At 46.0% G+C, this 23,461-nt stretch overlaps 1 protein-coding gene across 2 annotated transcripts in view; it reads left to right on the top strand.

Moving 5' to 3' along the window:
• Window positions 1–23,461, top strand: part of C2 (complement C2) — a 482,116-nt gene that overhangs the window by 393,193 nt on the left and 65,462 nt on the right. For both annotated transcript variants that reach the window (XM_086924577.1, XM_086924578.1), the window contains one exon: window positions 11,906–11,985. In XM_086924577.1, coding sequence (XP_086780703.1) covers window positions 11,906–11,985 — 80 coding nt within the window. The remainder of the gene's footprint in view (window positions 1–11,905; window positions 11,986–23,461) is intronic.

Here is a 23,461-nt window from a genome sequence, read left to right as displayed (position 1 = left end):
CATCCTCCGACTTCTGATGAGGAAGAGGAATAACAGCAGGAAGAGGGAGAACTGCAAGATACCCAATCTATGCATTATGATTGGGATGACTATGTCACTCCCTCTCCCGCATCTGCAGTGCCTGCGCCTGCAGATTCTCCACCAGGCGACATTGGAGGGTTCCATAACGTAGTTGAGAGGGCCGCTCAAAGTTTTAAAATATCGATGGTCTCTCAAGAACAAGACTGTTTCTTGTATGATTTTAAAGAACCTCTCAAAAAAGCAGTTAGATCAATACCCATTATTGATTATTTATGGACCCAGGGTGTTAAAGTCATGCAAAACCCTTCCTCCGTACCTCCGGTGGTACCTCGATTGGATAAAAAGTATAGAGCACCTGATACTGCACCGGCTTGTTTGATAGGACACCCCAAACCGGACTCAGTGGTGACACAGGTGGCACAGAAGAATTCCAGAAATCCTTCTACCCCATTATCAGTACCTCCTGATAAAGAAGGCTGGAGGTTAGACAACATTGGGAAGCAATTCTCCTCAATGTCTGCAATGACGGTGAAGGTGGCCAATGCCTTAGCGCTCTTGGGACGCTACAATAGACAATTATGGGCGGATATAGCCCTATTTCTATCGGAATTACCAGATACATCCAAAGAGGAGGTAAACATTTTTTTACTAGAGGGTGAAGCCTCGGCGTCAGAAATATTAGACTGTGCGATGGATATCGCTACAACTGGTTTCCGTCAGCTGGCTGGAGAAGCAGTCTTGCGACAGCAAGGGTGGCTAAGGGCAACTTCCTTTCGTCCCGAGGTGCAAGCAAAAATATTGGATATGCCCTATGATGTATATATCAACGAGGAGAGAGGTAGGGAGTGAGCAACACTCTTATTCCCCACTTGACATTATGAACAATGTCAAGTAAATCTGCCGTTGAAGCACACTGGGGTGGCATTCGGTCACTCCCAGTGGGGCCCAATGATGAAGCATGTCACCAACGCGGTCGGTGAGTGAGGGCTTTCCAGACACACCAAATAGGTGTTGTTTCTCTATGTGCTTGAATACCCTTGTGTTTTCCCACTAGTAACACTCTTTTATTGATGTTCATTATGCCCTATGATGGCCAATTGCTCTTCTGCTCCAAAATTGAATATGCAGAATATAAAAAAGGACACGGACACCGCTAGAGCATTGGGTACTCTCCAGTACAAGAACCAGTCCTTTCGTGGGTCTAGAGGAAGAGGACAGTCCTCTTTTAGAGTAAACTATCAATACAGGTCTTCATACTCTTCAGGCCAGAGTTACCCCCAATATCAGCAACGCCAGCAACATGGACAACAATCTTCTTATGGCAAGTCATCCTTTCGTGGTAAAGGACAGCGGAAAAACAATGGGCGTAGACAATGACATGTCTCTTCAGCCAGTCCCACATTCATTTCCCTCATCAAAAATTGGAGGAAGGATTTCCCGTTTCTTCACAAATTGGAGAAAGATTACCACGGACCATTGGGTCCTTCAATTGATTCAATTCGGCCATTCTCTGGAATTCACGCATATTTCACCCCAAACTCCTCCCCACCCAATGAATCACAAACATCTACAGCTGCTTCTCTGAGAAGTCTCTCTTATGCTCCAGAAATGGGCCATAGAAAAGGTACCTCCGTCTCATCGAGGAAGGGGATTTTATTCTCGCTTCTTTCTAATTCGGAAAAAAGAGAAGTGGAGACCGATTTTGGACCTCGAGCCCTGTACAAATTCCTGAAGAAGCAGTCGTTTCACATGGTGACAATCCAGGAGGTCGTACAACTACTGGAAGAGGAAGATTTCATGACATCCCTGGACCTTCAGGACGCTTACTTCCATATCCCAATTCACAGAAATCACAAAAAAATATTTAAAATTTGCAGTGACAGGCAGACATTTTCAATTTTGCGTCCTGCCCTTCGGGCACCTCGCATCTTCACGAAATGTCTTTCCCCAGTTGCTGCATATCTCAGGCAGCGCCATCATCAAGTCTTTCCATATCTGGACGACTGGCTGATCAAGGCCCCATCATTGGAAAACGCATCCAGGTCTTCCAACGCTTGTCTGCAACTTTTCAATCATTTAGGACTCACACTCAATCGGGAGAAATCAGTCCTTCTACCTTCTCATCGCATCAATTTCCTAGGTGCAACTCTCGACACATGACTATAGAAAGCCTTCCCATCTTAAGAGAAAAAGAACAGGCTTTTGACACTGGCTATGCTCGTGACTTCAAAGAAGACCTTAACAGTCCGACTTTTCAAATCCCTACTGGGAATGATGTCATCATGTATCCTCGTGATACCTTACTGCAGGCTACACATGCGTCCCCTCCAGGAGGCACTCGCAAAACAATGGGTCCAATGCACAAGGTCTTTCGACGATCGCATAAAAGTCACTCCTCAAATGGTCAAGGCCCTACAATGGTGGATATCGGTTTGAAACCTTTCTCAAGGCTTACCATTCCTGGTTCCGGCTACACCGCATGTCATCACGGCAGACGCCTCCTTGGAAGGTTGGAGAGATTTCCTCCAAGAGCTACAGATAAGCAGGAAGTGGTCTCCCTTAGAAAAGGGGCTCCACATCAATCTCCTGGAACTACGGGCAGTCTTCTTCGCCCTGCAAGCTTTCCTTCCGAGAATCAAAAATACCCTAGTGCTCGTCTGAACAGACAACACTACGACAATGCACTATCTCAACAAACAGGGAGGGACTCGCTCTATGATGCTCTCTCACGAGTCGCAGAAGATTTGGAACTGGGTAATCGGACACAATATATCTCTTCAGGCGGAGTATGCTCCAGGCATGGACAATGTGCTCGCCGATTCATTAAGCAGACAGAGAACGACGTCTCACGAGTGGGAACTGGATCAAGGAATCCTCAACCAAATTTTCTCGAAATGGGGTACTCCTCAGATCCACCTGTTCGCCACAAGGTCCAACACCAAATGCTCACACTTCGCAAGTTGGCATCCCCAGAAATGGTCCCTAGGAAATGCATTTTTGATCGCATGGTGCAACGTCTTTGCGTACGCCTTTCCACCATTTCCAATGATTCCCAGGGTCCTCAGAAAGCTGAAGGCGGAGCCTTGTACTCTCATTCTGGTAGCCCCAACTTGGCCACGCCAACATTGGTTCAGGGAACTTCACCGTCTATCTCTAGAACCGCCGATGCGTCTGAAGAAGTTCCCATCTCTCCTCACGATGTGCAACCAGCAAGTCCAGCATCTGGCCTCACTCAAATTAGCCGCTTGGCTCCTGAGTTCAGAGAATTTCAAAACTTAACTATCCTGTAAGAATGTAGAGCAATCTTGGCTCGGGCTGATAGCACCAACAAAACATACTCTTTGAAATGGAAGAGATTTTGCATCTGATGTAGAGGTCAAGGTATACATCCTTTCTCTTCCTCTCCGGAACAAATATTGCCTTATCTTCTCCATCTGGCGAAATCAGGCATGGCTCATGCTTCCATCAGGGTCCATTTGGCGGTGATATCCTGTTACAGAAGATCTCCTACTGGCCCTTCTCTTTGGTCTGACAGATTGGTCAAACATTTTTTAAAAGGACCCCACAGAACCTTTCCCCCTGTGAGAATTTTGCCACCTACCTGGCACCTGAACACAGTCCTTAACCAGCTTATAAAGCATCCCTTTGAGCTGGTACACAGTGCTGACCTGAAATACCTCTCTTGGAAGACAGCCCTCCTACTTGCTCTCACCTCCGCAAGACGGGTGAGTGAGCTTCAAGCTTTATCAATACAGGAGCCTTTCCTGCAATTCAAGCAGGATAGAGTAATCTTGCGGACAAAATCAAAGTTTATTCCAAAAGTCCAGTCGGACTTCCATCTCAACGAGTCGGTGGTCTTACGCTCTTTCTTCCCGAATGCCACGACGGCAGCGGAAAGTTCGTTGCACTCTCTAGATCTTAAGCGCTGCCTTAAATTCTATATTGAAAAGACAAAAACCTTCAGGAAGTCTCATCAGCTATTTGTGGCTTACAGTAGACCCAGAAGAGGTCTTCCACTCACCAAGCAAAGTATATCCCGCTGGATTTCTGCAGCTATTTTGTTTTGTCATGAACAGGCAGGGCAGCCCCTGCAATCCAAGGTGCGAGCCCACTCTACCAGGGCAATATCTACATCCATGGCGCTGTTTGCAGGAGTGCCGGTCATAGACATTTGTAGAGCGGCAACATGGAAGTCGCCACATACCTTTACCATCCGAAATGTACTTTGTTCATTGCTTGCTACTCTGATTCAGGCATGTGAATCTATGAAAGACACCCCTAATACTGTAACTGCAGCTATCCAGTATTGGTGTCTTTCATAGATTCACATGCAACCCTCCCGCCTCCCCTGAAAGGGCTCACCTACTTCTCTCAGTAATACACCTACTTAGCTTTGTGCGTATGAAAATCTGAGGGACTGAGGCTCCTTCCCGGAGGGTTCTAGAGGGAGGTGACAGCTGATTGGCTCTTTTCTAGAATTTGGTCCTTTCTACAAAAGGACAGAGATTACTAATGTGAGGCCTTTAGGCCTATTTATCTATATGTCTATGGGACATTACTTTATTTATGTACCGGTGACTCCCATTCCGACGACGGGGAATGATTCAGGCATGTGAATCTATGAAAGACACCAATACTGGATAACTGCATTTACAGGTAAGTAACGCATTTCTTCCAGTGTTTGGGGTTCCCTTTGAGAGGGTAGGGATTGACAGTGTTGGTCCCTTGAACCCTCTAACTGCATCTTGACACAGTTACATCCTAGTGGTGGTGGAACATGCCACTATAAATCCAGAGGAAAAATGGAGAGTGCCCACACCTCAAAAGATGAACAGCTTATTCAAAAAAGCACATGTAATTGAATGACACGTGTGAAGGTACATTTATTTATACCAGCAACTCATGTTGTTTTATAAATTTTTCAACAGAATGATTTGAAAGGCAGAAAAAGAGGGGTAAACCCACACAATCAACACAATGATTAAACAAATACATACAATAATGGACAGTGGTGAACAACAACAATCAATGAAAAACATACGAAACACAGAGCAAGAATATATTAGAACATTTGATGATTCATAATTTCATATAAATGCCTATTTTGTAACCACCAAAGCGAAGTGAAACAAAAGGGGGTGCAAGAGCTTATACAATATTCATTGACATGGATACATTTAATGCATTACTATGCTCTTGCGCAGTGCCGACGCGTTTCAGGTTCGAGCAGAATGTAATCGAACCCTCATCAGGGCTTTGTGAATTGTCTGTGGTTATCAGGCTCCTAGGAACGGATATTGGCAGGATAATTTGACCTGGGTTCGCAGCGGTAGTCGTGGCGGCCCAGGGGTTGGAAGAACGGAATGTGTTGCTTTAAGTCCGTGAGCTCGGCGCGCTGTCCGTGAGAAATCAGTCTCCAAATGCGAGGCTTCACGAGGAATGCCCGGCGTTATTATCCTGCCAATATCAGCATTAGAGGGAATCGCTTTTTCAATATCTGACAACGCAAGGACAAAAAAGATTTTTTACCTCGAACTCCTCCCTCTAAGAGGCGCCGGACGGTGCACATAGAGAACTAAAACCTTTGCGGTACCGCCCCCAGTCCAGTGATCAGTTCCTAGGAGCCTGATAACCACAGACAATTCACAAAGCCCTGATGAGGGTTCGATTACATTCTGCTCGAACCTGAAACGCGTCGGCACTGCGCAAGAGCATAGTAATGCATTAAATGTATCCATGTCAATGAATATTGTATAAGCTCTTGCACCCCCTTTTGTTTCACTTCGCTTTGGTGGTTACAAAATAGGCATTTATATGAAATTATGAATCATCAAATGTTCTAATATATTCTTGCTCTGTGTTTCGTATGTTTTTCATTGATTGTTGTTGTTCACCACTGTCCATTATTGTATGTATTTGTTTAATCATTGTGTTGATTGTGTGGGTTTACCCCTCTTTTTCTGCCTTTCAAATCATTCTGTTGAAAAATTTATAAAACAACATGAGTTGCTGGTATAAATAAATGTACCTTCACACGTGTCATTCAATTACATGTGCTTTTTTGAATAAGCTGTTCATCTTTTGAGGTGTGGGCACTCTCCATTTTTCCTCTATATAGTATGGTCCAGCCCCCCTCAGTCCCGATTAGGACCTGACTCCTTCTTTTTGCCACTATAAATCCAGAAGCAATTTCCCTTAGAACCACTACAGCTCCTGTAAGGGTCAGGGCACTCCTGGGAATCTTTTCCAGAGTGGGCTTCCCTAAAGAGGTCTTAACAGACATAGGTACCAACTTAATGTCTAGTTACATAACTACTGTTAGATTTGGGGTTCTTTAGTTGGCACAGATAGGTACTTGTGAAAAATAGGGAACCTTGCCTCTAGTCAGGATAAGGGGATTAGACTCCTAAAATAACCCCTGCTCACCCCCTTGGTAGCTTGGCACGAGCAGACAGGCTTATCTCAGAGCCAGTGTGTTAAGCATTTGTGGTCACATACAGTAACCCAGTGACAACACTACACATGAACACCACACAGGTTTTATATCAAAAATAAGTATAATTTCTATTGAGTTACCACAAGACCATAAACAACAAAAATACACAATACTGTTACTTTAAGATGGTAGATTTAGCTTAGTTCAGTTCTTAGATGCAACACTTTGCGTCAATGTACCTTAAGTTGCGTTGCGCTTCCACGACAAGCAATGTCGTAGCGAGGGAAATGCGGCAAAGTTCAGGTGCAAAGAAATAATGACGTGAAGATCTTCCAGATGCGGCATCCTTCTCTGGAGTTGCGAGAAGTTCTCGGTTCGATGCGTGGACTGCAGCGGCGACACCCTTGCGATGTGACGGCAGCAGCTCCAGCGGCAATACTCTTCTCCCATGATGCTTGAAGCTTCAGCTCAATGCGACAACTACAGGGGCGACATCTACAAAGCGACAGCAGCAGCTCCGGCGGCGGCGCGCTTCTCGAGGATGCGAGGTGCTCTTCTTTGATGCGGTGCAGTACGACAGTTCCGGCGGCGACACCCTCCTTCGGAGTTGCGATGGCAGGCGCAGCAATGGCGACGTGCTCCGACCTCGTCGCAAGACTCTTCTCTCGATGCGGTGCAATGCGACAGCTACTGCAGCGACACCCTCCTTCGGAGTTGTGACGGCAGCAGCAGCGACGTCGAGACGGTTCCTCTTCGTTGCGGCATGATTCCCCCTGATGCGGTGCAGTGCAACAGTTCCAGCGGCGACACCCTCCTTCGGAGATGCGACGGCAGGCCCAGTGATGGCGACACGCTTCTTCTCGTTGAGTCACGCTTCCAGCTCCTTGCGACACGCAGTTCCTCAGAATCCCAAAAAGCAGCAGGATCTTCCACAAGAACTCTGGTGAGCTTGGGGGTGAAGTCTGTTGTCCCTGAGACTTTAGCAGGAGGCAAGCTCTTTTCCAAGCCCTTGGAGATCCTTCACAAGTTGAAAGCAAAGTACACAAAGTTCCTTTCTCCTTCCTTTGGCAGTAAGGCAACCACTGCCGGCCAGTCCCCCAAGCAGCACTTCAGCTTGGGAATAGTCTCTCCTCAGTTTCTTCAGGTTCCTCTCCTCAGGAAAGGTTTCTTCCTGTAGTCCAAAAGTGATCTAATTTCTTGGGATCAGGGTCCCAATATTTATACCCCAAAATCCTTTGTCCTCTGAGGGCAGAGGGGCATTTGCCCAGTCCAAACAAGTTCTGGAGCACTCTGTTTACCAGACTTCTCCTTTCCTTTCACGGTGCAGGGCAGAAACATCAGATGCCCCATAGGAGGTGGAGTCAGCATTGTGGAAGGAAAGTACAACCCTGGAGCACTTTGTTGACAGGACTCCTTCTCTTCTTTCAGTGTGCAGGGCAGAGACATAAGCAGCTCCCCAGGAGGTGGAGGCAGTATTGTGGAAGGCAGGCACAGCCATATTTAAGGTTCAGGTGCAACTCCTCCCTCCCATCTAGTTGCAGATCTCTTTATTCACCACTGGGTGACTCATCCTGTCGCTTGGAATCCCCTAGCCCTGTAACTCACAAAACCAGACAAAGGAATACACAGCCTAGCAGAGGCAGGCTTGACAGGTTAGGCAAGCAAATACCTGCTTTCTAAAAGTGGTATTTGCAAACACAGAATGTTAAAAGCAACTTCACTAAAAGATGTATTTTATCATTCTGAGTTCAGGCATACTAAACTCGAATTTCTATCATGTTCTCTGAGACAGTTAGGATTATAAACATGTAATAATATAACAGCCCATTATGGCCTATGGAGAACAGGTAGCCTTGCAATAGTGAAAAACGAAAATGGCTGTAATTCACTATTAGGACATGCCACACACATCAGGGCTTGTCCTACCTTATACTTACAATGCACCGTGTCCTTGGCCTACCATAGGGGTGGCTGATATGAAGAAAAGGGAAGGTTTAGGGACTGGAAAGTGGGTGCACTTGCCCAGTCAGCATGACAGTACCAGACTGCACACCAGCTCTGCAATGGCAGACCTTAGACGCATTTTACAAGGCTGCTTCTGTGGGTGGCACAAGTAGTGCTGCAGGCCCACCAGCAGCATTTGGATTTACACGCCCTGGGAACTCTCAGTGCACTAGACTAGGTTCTGAGAAGTAAACCAAATAGCCAAACATGGAACCACTGATTAATACATCAATTTACAATAGGGAGCACTTGCACTATGGCACTGGATAGCAGTGGCACAGTTCCCAAAGCATCTAACACCAGCGAACATGCATGAGATAACCGAAAAAATGGAAGTGAGACCCACACCACTGGTGCCAGGTCTAACACGTGTCCCCTCCAGCTGAAATATGGGGAGAACTACCCTAACTCCTGGGAGTTCTCTTCACTAAGGCGGAAAAATCTGGACAGACCATCAGCGTTGACGTGTTCTGTACCCGGGCGGTGTTCCACCGTAAAGACCATACCCTGTAGGGTAATGGACCACCTCAACAGCTTTGGATTCTCACCCCTCATCTGCATCAACCATCTAAGGGGCCGATGGTCTGTCTGAACCCGGAAGTGAGTCCCAAACTGGTATGGTCTCAGCTTCTTCAGTGCCCAGACCACAGCAAATGCCTCACGCTCAATAGCACTCCACCTCTGTTCCCATGGAAGTAACCTCCTACTCATGAAGGCTACAGGTTGATCTAGGCCCTCCTCAATCACCTGTTACAGAACAGCCTACACACCATGCTCTGAAGCGTCTGTCTTAACGATAAACTAATTTGAAAAGTTGGGTGCCCGAAAGCTCTCTGACAGGTGTCAGTCCAGATCACCTTCTTGGGCTGCTTCCTGGAAGACAGCTCTGTCAAGGGTGCAACAATGTTGCCATACCCCTTGACAAACCTCCTGTAGTACCCTGTGAGACCTAAGAAGGCTCTCACCTCTGTCTGGGTTGGGGGCGGCTCCCAATCCAGGATGGTTTCAATCTTGGGTTGTAGAGGCGCCACCTAGCCTCTCCCAACTTGGTGTCCCAAGTACACCACTGAACCCTGCCTGTTCTGGCACTTACTCACCTTGACCGGGAAGCCTGCCTTCCGCAGCGCCATCAACACTTCCCAGAGGTGGCGCAGATGTTCCTCCCAACTGGCACTGAACATTGCGATGTCCTACAGGTAGGCGGCACTGAACTCATCCAGTCCAACCAACACCGGGTTGACCAACCTCTGAAAGGTGGCAGGGGCATTCTTCATCCCAAAGGGCGTAACACTGAACTGGAAATGCCCATCTGGTATGGAGAATGCTGACCTCTCCTTTGCCCCATCAGTCAAGGCGATCTGCCAGTACCCAGACGTTAAGTCAAACGTGCTGAGGTACCGTGCAGCACCTAGCCAATCTATGAGCTCATCAGCTCTGGGGATGGGGTGCGCGTCAGTCTTCGTGACTGAATTGAGCCCTCTGTAGTCCACACAGAACCGGAGTCCGGGTGTGGCACCTGGCGCTGCGGCCTTCGGGACCAAGACCACTGGGTGGCCCAAGGACTGCTAGATGACTCAATCACCCCTAGCGCAAGCATCTTTGAGACCTCCTCTTTGATGCAAGCCCTCACCCTGTCAGCTACCCTGTAATTTGTATGCTTTACAGGTAAGCTGTCTCCTGTGTCCAGATCATGGGCGCACCAATCTGTGACACCAGGAACCAGGGAGAACATGTCAGAAAACTCCCAGCAACTGGCGGCAGTCATTCTGTTGCTCATGGGTCAGGGTGGAAGAGAGGTTAACACCATCCACTGACCCATCTTGATCTGAGGCTGACACTATCAGCTGCACCAACTTTGCATGGAGATGATTGTCAAGAATAATGGGGAAACTGATACTATATTACCCGCTATTGCCACTCCCGTACTTGCACACTGCGCCAGTTACTCAATAAGCTGTATGCCGTGAAATGCTTCGGAAGCAAAATATTACTGTATAGGGAGACCTATATCGAAAGGGGCAATTCAAATCGCAGCAGGATCTGCTGGCCGAGGAAAGAACTACTCCCTTGGAAGTGTTTCTATATATAAGGCTCAAACATGAGATCCGGGCCACCGTCCCTGGGTTTCCATCAGAAGCACCCACACTTGAGGTGCTCCACTCACCGGTGAAAATGTCAGAGCCGGCTCATGCCATTTCCCATATTTATCAAACAGTGCTGACTGAAAGGCCACAAATGTTACATGGAGCCAGGGAGGAATGGGATTTTGAATTGGTGGAACCACTGACTGAAGAGCAATGGACTTTCTGCTGCTTGCAAACGGAGGCCATCACTACGAGTAGCCGATTACGCATTATCCATTTTAAATTTCTAAATAGAACCTATTATACCCCTGCAAAATTGCACAAATTCAATTTAAATTAAGATGATCGCTATTGGAGATGCCGTCGGGAGTGGGCGGACTTCCTGCACTTCTCATGGCAATGTCAGGCGATATGCGAATACTGGGTAGAGGTGCACAGGGCGCTATCTAAAATGGTTGGTGCCGCTGTCCCACCCACCCCACTATTGGCATTTCTGGGGTATGCGGCTAACATACAACAACCAACAACCCTGCCGAAAATGTGTGACATTGGGCCTGCTATTAGCTAAACTTAGATTAGCATGCAGGTGGGGAAGGGGGCGAGGTCCTAAATTCAAGGAATGGCTCCCCGATCTCATTTACTGCAAAGACCAACTCACGGCGTATGCTGATCTACTGCCAGCATCATCTCGCCCCAGAGACATATGGGAACCAATAATGGAGTACTTAAAATACACTACTGACGATGCAATGCAGAGCTATTTTTACCTATGCATATATACTTGGGGGGAGCAGATATTTAAGGTGCAATGAGAGTGGGACAGATAACACACCCTATACTGTTCTACGCTCCATGTATTATCAGACATAGTGGTCAAAGATAGATGTCTTGTGTTCAACCTAGCAGGAATCAATGCAAACACATGTGTCCGATTTGCATTACGCGTCATGTACTGAAATTTGGGTCAATGTATAATCAGCTATTGATAATGGCATTATATAGTACGCTCTGACCTATGTGTTTCTTATGCAATATATATTATGCGATGTCTGTCTGTAGTTCTTCTTTTCTCTCTCACCTTTTGAAGGTATGGTTTGCCAAAAAAAGGAAAAAATTAAGTTTAAAAAAAAAGTTTTGATTGTTTCGCGCAGCTATGTTGTTTCTTTATTTAATGTACCTAAATAATATTTTTCATTTATGAATATGTTATCCAGTTAACAGATATTTCGTTGTATGTGTGTGAGCTCCCAAACGTACTTGAAACAGGTTATTCTTATGAGACATATAACTATTTTGGGCTGTTGGTGACTTGGAGGAGAGAAGGACTAATACAATAACACCCCTGCCTGTTTTCTTTCAGACCAATATGTATCCCGTGCACCCATTCCACCAACAGGGCGCTGAAGATGCCCCCCGCGAAGTCGAATTGCGCAGAGCACAGTGAGTTGAGTTCTCGTTGACATGTGGGAGGGGGCTGTAGCTTGAGGGCTCAGGAGGGGGAGCCAGCAGCTGATCTGTACAACTCGACCTTGGGTTATCACAACTTTGATCTCAGTGGGCATTAGCTTTTTGGACAACTATCTTGGTTACTCATGTCAAATAGTAGAAAGTCAGACGCGACTTCCATTAGATATCATAACCAAATTCAAACTAACCTACTCTAGGCAATGAACTACTTCAGTCCTGCAACCAAAGCCAACCTAATCTTTAACCCAGATGTTCTCTGGAGAAGATATCTCATGTTGTCTCCTATCAGTGTTAGATAATAAACCAATCTCTCTTTCAGTTCAGACCACTCCATTTTATTAAGGTTTTATTTATTTTCATCTGGAGATGTAATCACTTTAAGACTAATCGGGGTTGTTTCATTATGAAATGATTGATCTTGTCAACCTATCTTTTGCATCTTTATTTATTAATATTGGTTTGTTATTTTTATATTGTTTTTACATTATAAAACCATTCTTATTACTGCCTTTAATAAACCTCTTAACACAAGCCAGTGACAGAAACAAATCTGAAACCCTACAAAGTGGTGCAACTTAATTTCCTCCAAACAAAAAAATGCACATCTCAGGCAATATTTAATAAAGTGTAGTTGGAAGAATGGGGAAGCCAGTATAGACGTCAGTGAGGATAAGTGTATGCATTAGTGGGGCGTTTGCTAGCACCCTATCCATCATTAGCCCTTCCATCCCGATGGCCCTTCCCTCCTTTACATCTAAAAACAGATCCCAATAATCAACATCCTCAGCCAATGAACAAATGAACCATCTACCCTCCTAGGAAACCTACAATCTCACGGGATGCCACTGTGATACCTCAGATTGCAGAGAGTTCTTTGATATAGCTGCAGTAGTTGTCGTGTCGACATAATAGACACATGGCTATCAGCATCACCTTTCCTCCTTTACACATAGCCTGGAATTCTAATTCTCGTTATTTTGCATCATCCTGCTCAGCCACTTCCCTTTCTTCCTTTCGCCTGGGCATCCCCTCTCTCCTCTTTTTTGGAAGCGTGTAGGCTTTGCTCACTGTTGTGTAGGTAGAGAGCTGCAAGGTGGACTTCTTCCACCAAAAATTGTGTGTGACATTGTGCGAATGTCTCTGTAGGCGTTTGTTCACTTCATGATGCCTTCAAGAAGCTCCAACTGGGCTTTGATGCTTACTATAGACATGAAAACTGAATCTTGGATTTCCTGGAATGTTACCTTTGATTTTTTAAGCTTACAATGGAAGCCTTCCTGCCATAGCACATCTTTCCTTAACCGACCTCTTCCATTTTTATATTAACCCACATTTCAATCTTTTCCTATCATTTATTCCAACCCAATATGAATGGCCGGATGGTATTTCAACCTACTTGGCATTAGAGCCAGCAGAAGTGTACGATGAAGTGCTCTACAAAACCCACTATTATTATAGCGCTTTCTCCCCACCTACACTTAACCCTACCCATGAGGGTATGTCTTATTTTCACTTTTACTTTAATTATTGTCTGTTTCTAATTCTTATCCCAATATCCCTAATCCCACTTGCTTAGCTGGGAACTTGTCAGCTTTGGCTTGACTGCTGCTTCAATCAACAACATCCACAACATCTTGGCCCAAAATAACAAGTTACTTTTTCTGGTTGGTTGTTCCGCTCCCAGATTCCTTATGAACTTCCCCCAGACTCCAGACTGGATCTGGATCTGGAATTTGTGCCAGTTGTCATAGCCGAACACTGGCACCAGGTGGCGCCTGCTGAAATCATGTATGACATTATAACCACTAATTACCAGAGTTAAGTAACTTGTTCTTCGAAGTCCTTAGTTAACTAGTGCAAGGGGAGGTCAACGATACACCAGCACAGCAGCACTAAACTAAAAACGTTTGGAGAACAGTCCTATGGTAATGGGATGATCTGTTCCTGTCTACATCCAAATAGTAATGTCTCATAGAGATACCCAGGAGGCTTCTGCACTGATTTTCTCCCCTGGGATCCTTTCCAACAATGCACAAGTTGATGTTACCCCACTTTTCAAGTGGACACCAGAATAAACCAGCGGTGTTTTGCCAGGCAACTCATAACACTGCTTGAGAGCCAGAGATAGCCATTTGGCGATAGGCTGTTAGCATACCACCCTCCAGCAAATCACTGCCATCATAACCAGTACACCCTGGACAGCACTAGTCCTTGGACTATAATGACAGCTTGCCGTTCCGGGATCTAATCTGTGTAACTGCTGAGCATCTTTTCATGAGTCGTGAGAAAAAGAGATCAACATTTCTTGACTGACAACTGTCTGAACATCAAAGACAAGCAAGCATCAGCAAAACCAATTGTTCTCAGCTTTGAGGACTCTTGGCTCTGCCAATGCCTCTTGTTTATGCACCAGCATCAGCAAAATGAAGATGCTGTACTGCATGAACAAAAAAGGCATGATGACGCAGCGGCATCATTTTGTAGGCGTGTGCATGTGTCATGAAGCAAGCGCGTGACGCGGGTGCTGTTTTTACTTACCCGAGATGGAACAGTAAATACAAATAATATACACATGAAGTAGTAATAATAATAATAATAATAAACTTTATTCGGATTTTAGAGATCCATAAAAGCAGTACATAGTAAAAATCTGCATTACAATCTATTTACAAGTAACGTGAAAGTTAAAAAGAGATTGAATGATTTGTGCAATACAGTTATTTTAGAGATTTTTTCTGTGTCTGTATATACATTTCAAAAAGTTAAGAACGTGGTACCATGTGGCTTCAGTGTCCAAAAGCTGCAGGCTCAGCATGGCTGGTCGACATTGTCTAAGACCCCAAGTTTTTAGGAGAGTCAGTAACCAGACTTTGCGGTGTTCCTGGTAAAATTTACAGAACAAGACGGTATGGAGGGTAGTTTGTGTTGATTTTCCGTCACAGGGACAAAGAGGTGGATTTGAGTCCCAGACGTTTGGTGTTGGAAAAGCTACCAGCTTGTGGAATATGTTTAGTCTGAATCTTATCAGGAGGTAGCGATCAAAGGTACCAATATTGAGAGTTAAGTAGGGCTGAATTAAAAAGGTGGATTGGACCGTTATTGCATGTTGGACGGACTGTTTCCCTGCTTCTGATTGTAATCTCAGATTTTCGAGATGGCCCAAGGCTCGTGTTTTTAAGTTGTTTTTTGTGAGTTCTCCAATTTTTTCTGGATTCGAGTAGTATTGTTCTATTCCAAGGTCGATGAAGAAGTTCCGGATATAGGCTAGCCATTTAATTTTTAGAGCATAGTCCAGGGACATTGCATCTGCCAGTATCGTTTTTGTAAGGTCATTTTTTTCTGAAGCCCAGATGCGGCGCCATAGGAGTAGCGGTTGTATTTTCGCAAGATCTTCGATGTGTGGAACGCCCAATTCTGTGTGACAGGCGTAGGTCGAAGCTCGTTTTGGGGCTGATAGGAGAAATCTAAAAAAAGTTATTTTCTGCAATTTGCAGGGAAGTAACATCCATATGACCCCATAATCCTGCGCCATATAGGGCTGTCGATTGGCATTTGGCTTTATATATAGTCAGCAGCTCCATGGGCGGACGTTTTCCCAGTTTTTGTGTGAATGTCACCAATGCAGCTAATGCTCTTTTAAAGCAGTGTTTCCTGGCTTCCACTGCCTTTTTCCAGGAGAGTTTGTTATCTATTGTGACTCCTAGGTAACAATATTCAGTTGTGGAGTCTATTTTTTGGGTATCAAGGAAAATGGTTTTTTGATGTTTTCTCCCGACCCCAGCCTTCATCACGAGAGTCTTTTTCACGTTTATGTGAAGGTCTAGGGTTCTCATGAACTGAGAGTATCTATTGAGAGATTTTTGGAGTTCACAAGGGGTTCGTGCCAGGAGGACACCGTCGTCCGCGTAGAGCAGAGCGGGGATCGGGCGATGTTTAGCCTGCGGGAGATCCCGGGCACCCTTCAAAAGCTCTACCTCCAGGTTGTTAGTGTAGAGGGAGAAAAGGAAGGGTGCCAGGACACATCCTTGTCTGACCCCACGCTCCACTCTAAATGACGCTGTCAGTTCCCCCTTTGTGCCAAAACGAACTCTAGCGGAAGGGTTAGAATAAAGTTCCCTTAAAAAGTTCAAGAGTGGCGCATCTACCCCCATTTGGGCTAAAAGGGACCATAGTTTGGTATGGGAGACGCAGTCAAAAGCCGCGGACAAGTCCACGTAGATCATGTACAGTTTTTCTTTTTTGGCTTGCACGTATTTTCCAAAAATGACCGAAAGGTTCAGGGCTTGTTCCACGGTTCCTAGGCCTTCTCTAAAACCGAATTGTAGGTCAGATAGTATACCTCTCTCCTCCACCCAATCCTGAAGTCTTTCTAGGATCACTCTGCCAGCCATCTTCCCCAGTGAATCCAGCAAAGAAATTGGGCGGTAGCAAGCAGGGTCCTGGCGGTTGCCTTTCTTGAATATCGGCACCATAATGGACCTTGTCCATGACTCCAAGATTCCTTTTTTTGCCGTTGCAGTGCACACCCTTGTTATAATCGGTGCCCAAAGTTCTGTTTTGTGTTTAAAAAAGTCAGCCGGGACTCCGTCTGGGCCTGGAGCTTTTCCTTTTTTGGTTGAGTTCAGTGCCAGAAGGATCTCAGAGATTTCGAAGTTTATGTCTATAGGGTATGGTAGAGATATTTCTTTTTCCTCTTCCATTTCTTGATCAGAGGATGATTTTTGGAAAATTTTTGTGAAATGAGATACCCATTCTGCAGCGTCTATTGCGACTTCGATTTTTGGGCGCGTGTCATCAACCAAGAAGGGAGTTCTTATAATTCTCCAGAAGGCTTGGGGGTTTTTGTCTTGTGCACTGGTATGGAGTTCGTTCCAAAGTGCTTGCTTAAGTTCCTCTTTTCTCTTTTTTCTGGTTTTGTGGTATTCGCTTCTTAGGATGGCTATAGTACGAGGATCCCTTTCGTCTTTGTTTAGGGCTAGTTTCAGCTTTGTATGAGCCTTGGTACACTCTTGATTGAACCAGCCTTTTGGTCGGGGTAGTCCGGTTTTATGTTTTGCTGTAAGTAGAACCTTTAATTTATCCATAATTTGGGCGAAGTTGTTAAGGAGCTCCTCGTCTTCTGTTGATATGTCCAGACAAATTTTAATTTGGGGGTAGACTGACTTTATCAGCTTTTTAGTGAGTTCCTCTGGGTTTATCTTCCCCCACTTTATTGAGTACCCATTTAGTTTGTCCATGCTTATGTTTTCCTGGGTCAGTGCGTTGGCTATTGTCATAGGAGGGCATTGTTGATGGTTTGTATTTACTTCCAGTTTTAGTATTGCGTGATCGCTTTGGGAATTCGGTTTGACTTCGAAGTTTTTTGCTCTTGGTTCTAAGGTTGCTGATATTATTATGAAGTCAACCGTGGTACTGTAACCTCTTCCTATGTAGGTCGGTGCTAGCGAGTTGGCTCCATGGTCCAAGGTGTTTACTACTTGGAGGTCCAGATCTGATAGGAGATCGTTCATTAATCTGCCCATGTTGTTATGCGAGAAGTGGATAAGAGAAAGACCTTCCTCTGTCACCATACCAGGACATTTTTGTTTTGGTTGGGTACAGGCGTGGAGGTTGAAGTCGCCTACCCATATTATAGATACCGGGCCTCTTTCTCCTTGTTTCGTTCTAAGAGTGGTTAGTTTTTCGTGGAGGTGAGTTAGGACTCTCTGAAACTCTGGTTCGTCCAGGTTATTGTAGAAGTTAGTAATGACTATTGACTCTTTTTTCGGTAGGGAGAGACCAAGGATCTGAAAATTAGGGTCCATTTCGATGACCTTTGTTTTGATGTTTTGAATTGTATTGGCTAAATAGATGCATAGTCCTCCCTTTGGTCTACCCTTCTGTCCTGACGTCGCGGGGGAGAAGTATGTCTTGTAGCCCTGTAAATGATGTTCTTGTTGTGACCACGTCTCCTGTAAGCAGATTATTTGATGACTGTGCGCGTGGTACTTAATTGTCCCATCCTCCACTTTTGTCCTTAACCCTGCAATATTCCAGGAGATCAGGCTTAGGGTTGTTGGATTGTCCCTAGAGGTTTTGACTGTTTGTGATTCAGCAGGAATCTCTCAGTCTGGAGGGGTTAGAGGAGAATCCGAGGATCCCAGTGAGTCGGTGCTATTTAGAGACTGTTCTTCTAGCTGTGATGGTCAGTCAACGCACTCTAGGGCGCTATACTTGTTTGCTAGGGGAAGACCATTCCAGCCATCCCAACGTGGGGGATCACTGTAATTTCTCCACTGTTCTTGTGCTCTCCATTCGTCCCTTTCTCTGCCTCGGTGATTGGGACCTAATGGGTTGAAAGGGGGGGGCCGTCCTTGCCACGGTTGCTGCCATTGGTGGGTGATGTGTTGTGTGGGTTGAGGTGGTTGCTGCCACTGCTGGGAAAAATGATGTAAAGGTTGGGGAAGTTGAGGGGGTGGTTGCCACTGGAAGGTAGTATGTTGTGGTATTTGTGGGAATCGCGGAGTGTGTGGAGGCTGCTGGCATTGGTACGTAATGTATTCTGAGGGGTGTATGAACCCTCTAGTTACCGGAAAAGTGGAGGAAGGAAAATTTTGTCGTGAGGGTGTTGGTAGGAAATAGCACAAGGGAAGAGGGTTTATTTGGGTGGCAGGTCCACTGTTGGGTGTGTTGCAGATATAGTTTGCTGCCCCTATCTCCCTAAATTTGATGGTAATAACGTCACCCGCTATGGTCTTCGTATTCCTGCCCACCCAGTCTCCTCTACGTGCAGAAAAGATCTCACCCCTGATGTAAGCAGGTAAGGGTTTATGCAGTTGGAGCCACTGGGCACATTTATTCCTTAACTCTGCGAAAGATTCTCTTATACCCTCCTTCAGTGGTGGTACAGCTGTTAAGACCACCACGAAGGGGGAAGCTTCCGGCGGGAAGTTGATTATTTTGGGGCGAGACTGCTTCGTCTTAGATTCTAGAGGTTTCTCTAGGAGAGGAGACGCTGCTGGAATAGTAATGTTCCCATTGGTGCCTTTATCTTGTCGGTTTTTTGTTTTGGTTGGATCTGCAGAAGCTTTCGGGGCTGCCTGAGTTGCGGAGGCAGAGCCTACCGCAATAGGGGTGACTGGGGGAGCATCTGATTTACTCCCTTTTTGGGTTAGAATCTGTATAGCTGATGCCTTACTAGGTGGTGGAGTATTAGGCTTGATCGATGTGCCTGTTGCATGTTTGGTGCAGGGTGTTTTTTTGGGAAGTGTTTCTTTTACCCCATGCGTTTGCGCGGGCCCATTCCCGCTTATCCTACTACCACATTTTGAATTAATTAATGACGTAAGTCTATCTAGCTTCGATATTAAAGGTTTAATTTGTGCAGCTATTGTGGCTTCGAGGTCTGATTTAAGGTCTATTACCATGTTTTCCACCCAGCAGGGTATACCTGCCGCGGAGTTAGGGGTGGGTGAAATCAAGTTATGATTCTTGACTTTTGCTTTGGGTTTTTCCTTAAAATTGTGCATGGCCTTGGTGGAAGTGGAGGTGTCTTTCGTTGCTTCTATCGGTTCTAAAGTCATTTCTGTGTCAGGTAGAGTGGGAAGACTATCTACGCTCTGCTCTGGTTTGTCAGTTAGTGACTGACATGCTTCTAAGTCTGGGGTTGCCTCGAGGTCAACGTATGACAGATCGGAGTCTGATTGGGTCACAGATAGGTCTACAGCATTCGGGACGGTCAGTGTGGGGACATTAGTTAGGGGCAAGGGTAAAGAACAGTTGTTGACGGCCTGGTGAGCAGGGGAGCTTGCAGTTGCAAGAGAGCCCAAAGAAGAGCGTTTTGCGTGCATACGGTCCAGAGAGACTCTTTTTTCCAACAGGATTATGCTCTTATCGATGGTTTCGTTGACCCGGGATATGAAGAGATCTATGGGGCCGGTCACTTGTGCCATGGCCGTAGCTTTTTTTGTGCTGCTTCTAGTTTTGGGACGCATTGTGGTCATATGTGATTTGAGTCAGGAGCTTCAAAGTGGGCCTCTCAGGAGTTTAACGGTGAATCCTGTGGCTGGCCACTCTGTGTAAAAAAGTAAGATGAGTGTCACTGGGCTGCCTTCCTTACATGTGACTGAGAGAACAAAATCCTAGGGGACTGGGCCGGGGCCGTCCTCTGCCGTCCTCGAACGGCCTCAAACGGCCCTGTCTTTGCCCAGTCTTTGCCCGGGCTGCGTCCCGCGCTGCGGGAGTGAGATGTTATTATGTAGGAGGCGGAAAGGGCGGGGGCGGGCCAGCAGGGAGAGCGGACCGGAAGCTCTCCGTCGGTCTTGCAGGGACTTCTGGGAAATGAAGTCCCCGCACGCTCGCAGCCCCGCTGGTTCCTCGCGCCCCTTACCGCCTTGCCGCCTGTGTCCTAAGTTGATCCTCCAAGGTGCTGCCTCTACCAACGCCCACCAGCGAAGCGGCACCCGCGGAGCGGGTGCGGCGAGAGGTGGGCTGGGAGACCGGTGCGCTGCTGGGCTGATAGGCTACAGCGTGGATGAAGCCTGGAACCTCCGCTTGTGAAACTGAGTAAGTGTCCCGCAGAATGGTAGGGGAGGAACACTTTTAACAGCCTGTGATGGGCGGGGGGCGGGCCAGCAGGGAGAGCGGACCGGAAGCTCTCCGTCGGTCTTGCAGGGACTTCTGGGAAATGAAGTCCCCGCACGCTCGCAGCCCCGCTGGTCCCTCGCGCCCCTTACCGCCTTGCCGCCTGTGTCCTAAGTTGATCCTCCAAGGTGCTGCCTCTACCAACGCCCACCAGCGAAGCGGCACCCGCGGAGCGGGTGCGGCGAGAGGTGGGCTGGGAGACCGGTGCGCTGCTGGGCTGATAGGCTACAGCGTGGATGAAGCCTGGAACCTCCGCTTGTGAAACTGAGTAAGTGTCCACATGAAGTAGTGCATAATCGATTTTATTTATACAACAAAAAGGTTAGAACCAATATGCTGCCTAGCCATGCAAAAAAGCTAAAGTAAAAAAAATAGCCAAAGGAGCGGGTGAGGTAACAGGTGAGGGCAGCAAGGGAACAGAAGCAGACAGGGGAGGGGGCAACCAGGAGACGAAGACACAGGAGGAGAGATCAACAGAGGAGCTGAGGTAGAAGCTCATGGGTCAGAGCAACGTGGAGAAGCGACAGATGAGACAGAGCAACACGGAGCACAAGGGAAGACAAGAGTATGAGGGAGACCGCTTGAAAACGCATTTGCTGTCTTGGAGTGCTTAAGCAAAAAATAAAACAAAATGAGTAGTAGAAGGACACAATTAAAGAGGCAATGCCCCAAGGGAAGGACAAACACAGGATTGACAAGGTGAGCCATTGAATAAGTAACTTGGAAATGACAGTGACTGTCCAGCAAGCCAGTGTTAAGCAATAGGCGGGCTTTAAGCCCACTGTAAGTGCTTGGTAAAATGACAATAAGTCTTTTGCAACCAGACAGATTGCCCTGTCTAGTATCTCGACCTAAAAAAGCAGGTTAAATCACTGCTCTCAGAAAATAAAACTATAAAGGGAGATGAAGGAGGAGTAACCTCCAAGTCACTAACCTCAGCAGCCCAAGTAATCTATACTACTATTATAAAGAGAGAACACAAACCTTTGAGCCAGGTAAACTCAAAAAGTACTGCACCAATCACTACACCCAATACACCATTTGAAAGGGGAGATGTAGCAGAAGGACATAGGCTATATATGTGGACACCATATACATTAAAAAAGCAAAAACGCCAAAAGTGGGAAAGTAGTCCCTTGTGGGCGTTAGTGGGGGCATGTCAAAGAAAAGATGTGGGCGTTTACAGGGGCGTGTCAAACAAAAGATGTGGGCGTTTTCAGGGGCATGGCCCAAAGTACAAACAATAAACATATGCTAAACGATTTCACTGATTTCACTATGCAAGGCACACACTTCACCACACACTTCAATGTGCATAGCGCAAATGCGATATCAATGATTTCACTGTGCAAGGCACACACTTAACTGTGCATCCCGCTATCGCTCGCCTCGTCATTCGCGCATTCGTCGGCGTTACCCTTCAAACATTAACGCCTTCGTGGGATGACATCCAAAAAGGGGCGCGCCTTCCATAATAATACAGTGCCACAGGGGGCAGGCTTACAAAAAGGGCCGCCTATCATTCGCGTTGCTTCGTACAGCCCACCAATCAGGACACACAATGATTAACGCACACACGAGTTGCGATACAAAAATATAACATGTTTAACCATTTGACAAACGACAACGTTGTCACAGGGGGAGGAATGTAAACAAATAGGCGCCCATTTCTTAGACAAGAAAGCCAATCGACGGAACATGAACAGGACTTTACTCACAAGGCTCCGAATAATTACGTATGCTGCGGACAAAATTTAAAACGTACACAAACACTTTCGAATTTCAAACACTCTGCCTTATCAGTGGAACACTGCCAGTACTTGCGCCGATAAAAACATAAAAAAACATTAGTAAAGGGATTAAAAACGTAAACAATGAAAGCCCCTTTCACAAACAAGCAATTTCAGGCCAAAACATCTGAGCGACCACTGTAACACTTGCTGCACTTGCGGCGCAAATTACAACATTTGGGAAACAACATCATTCGCACACAGGGGAACACTCTCAACAAGGACAGCAAAACAAAATTAGGTGTGGCTCAATGAAAACCTGCGGATGAATTAAACACACATTACTACGCAAACAAAAAGTAAAGGCAACACTGAACATCGGCCATCCCCAGACAACGTCGGGACGGGCTGCTAGTGTTCAATAAAATGGTTGCCTTCAATAACATCAACTTAAACAAAGAGGAATGAAAGGCTTGGAGGAAGGACCCACTAGAAGTGTAAAAACTAGATTCCAATACCTAGGCAGAAAAAATGGAGTGGGAAAATACCTCGTCTGCAAAACGTTTGAAACCTTCACAACTAATTGTAAGTTAAACAAAGACCCTTTACCAGGCTAAAAAAATACAGGCTGAGATAGATGATTAACAAACCATAACTGTTGATAATAGATCAATAGAATGTCAACTTCTTCAACACGAACAGATCTGGTGGAAGGACACCTTGCTCAGAGCAAAACTTCCATCACATCATTAGGAAAGTCATAATAAGAGTTCACCTTTCAAATTTCAAGCTATCAAATGCAACTTCCTCGAGTTAGAAGGCAGCAATTTACCTCACGCTGAGACAGAAGGTCTGACTTGAAAGGAACTGATATGGAGAGGCCCGGCGGAGATGCAACAAACCAGATACCAGGACCTTTCAAGGCAAGCTGCAGTAATCAACCACATTGATGCCGTGCAACAAAGCATAGGCAAAACCTTGGGAAAGCCTAGTTCAGTGGAAAAATCCTTAGTATTATTAGTACATTCCCTACTGACCCCCTAACCAATCTCCTGAGATATTCCAAAGAAGAGAACTGTTACTTTTGTGCCAAAAAA

Source organism: Lissotriton vulgaris, chromosome 5 (assembly GCF_964263255.1).
Source record: "Lissotriton vulgaris chromosome 5, aLisVul1.2, whole genome shotgun sequence".
NCBI lineage: Eukaryota > Metazoa > Chordata > Amphibia > Caudata > Salamandridae > Lissotriton > Lissotriton vulgaris.
This window is presented reverse-complemented; position numbering and strand designations above follow the sequence as displayed.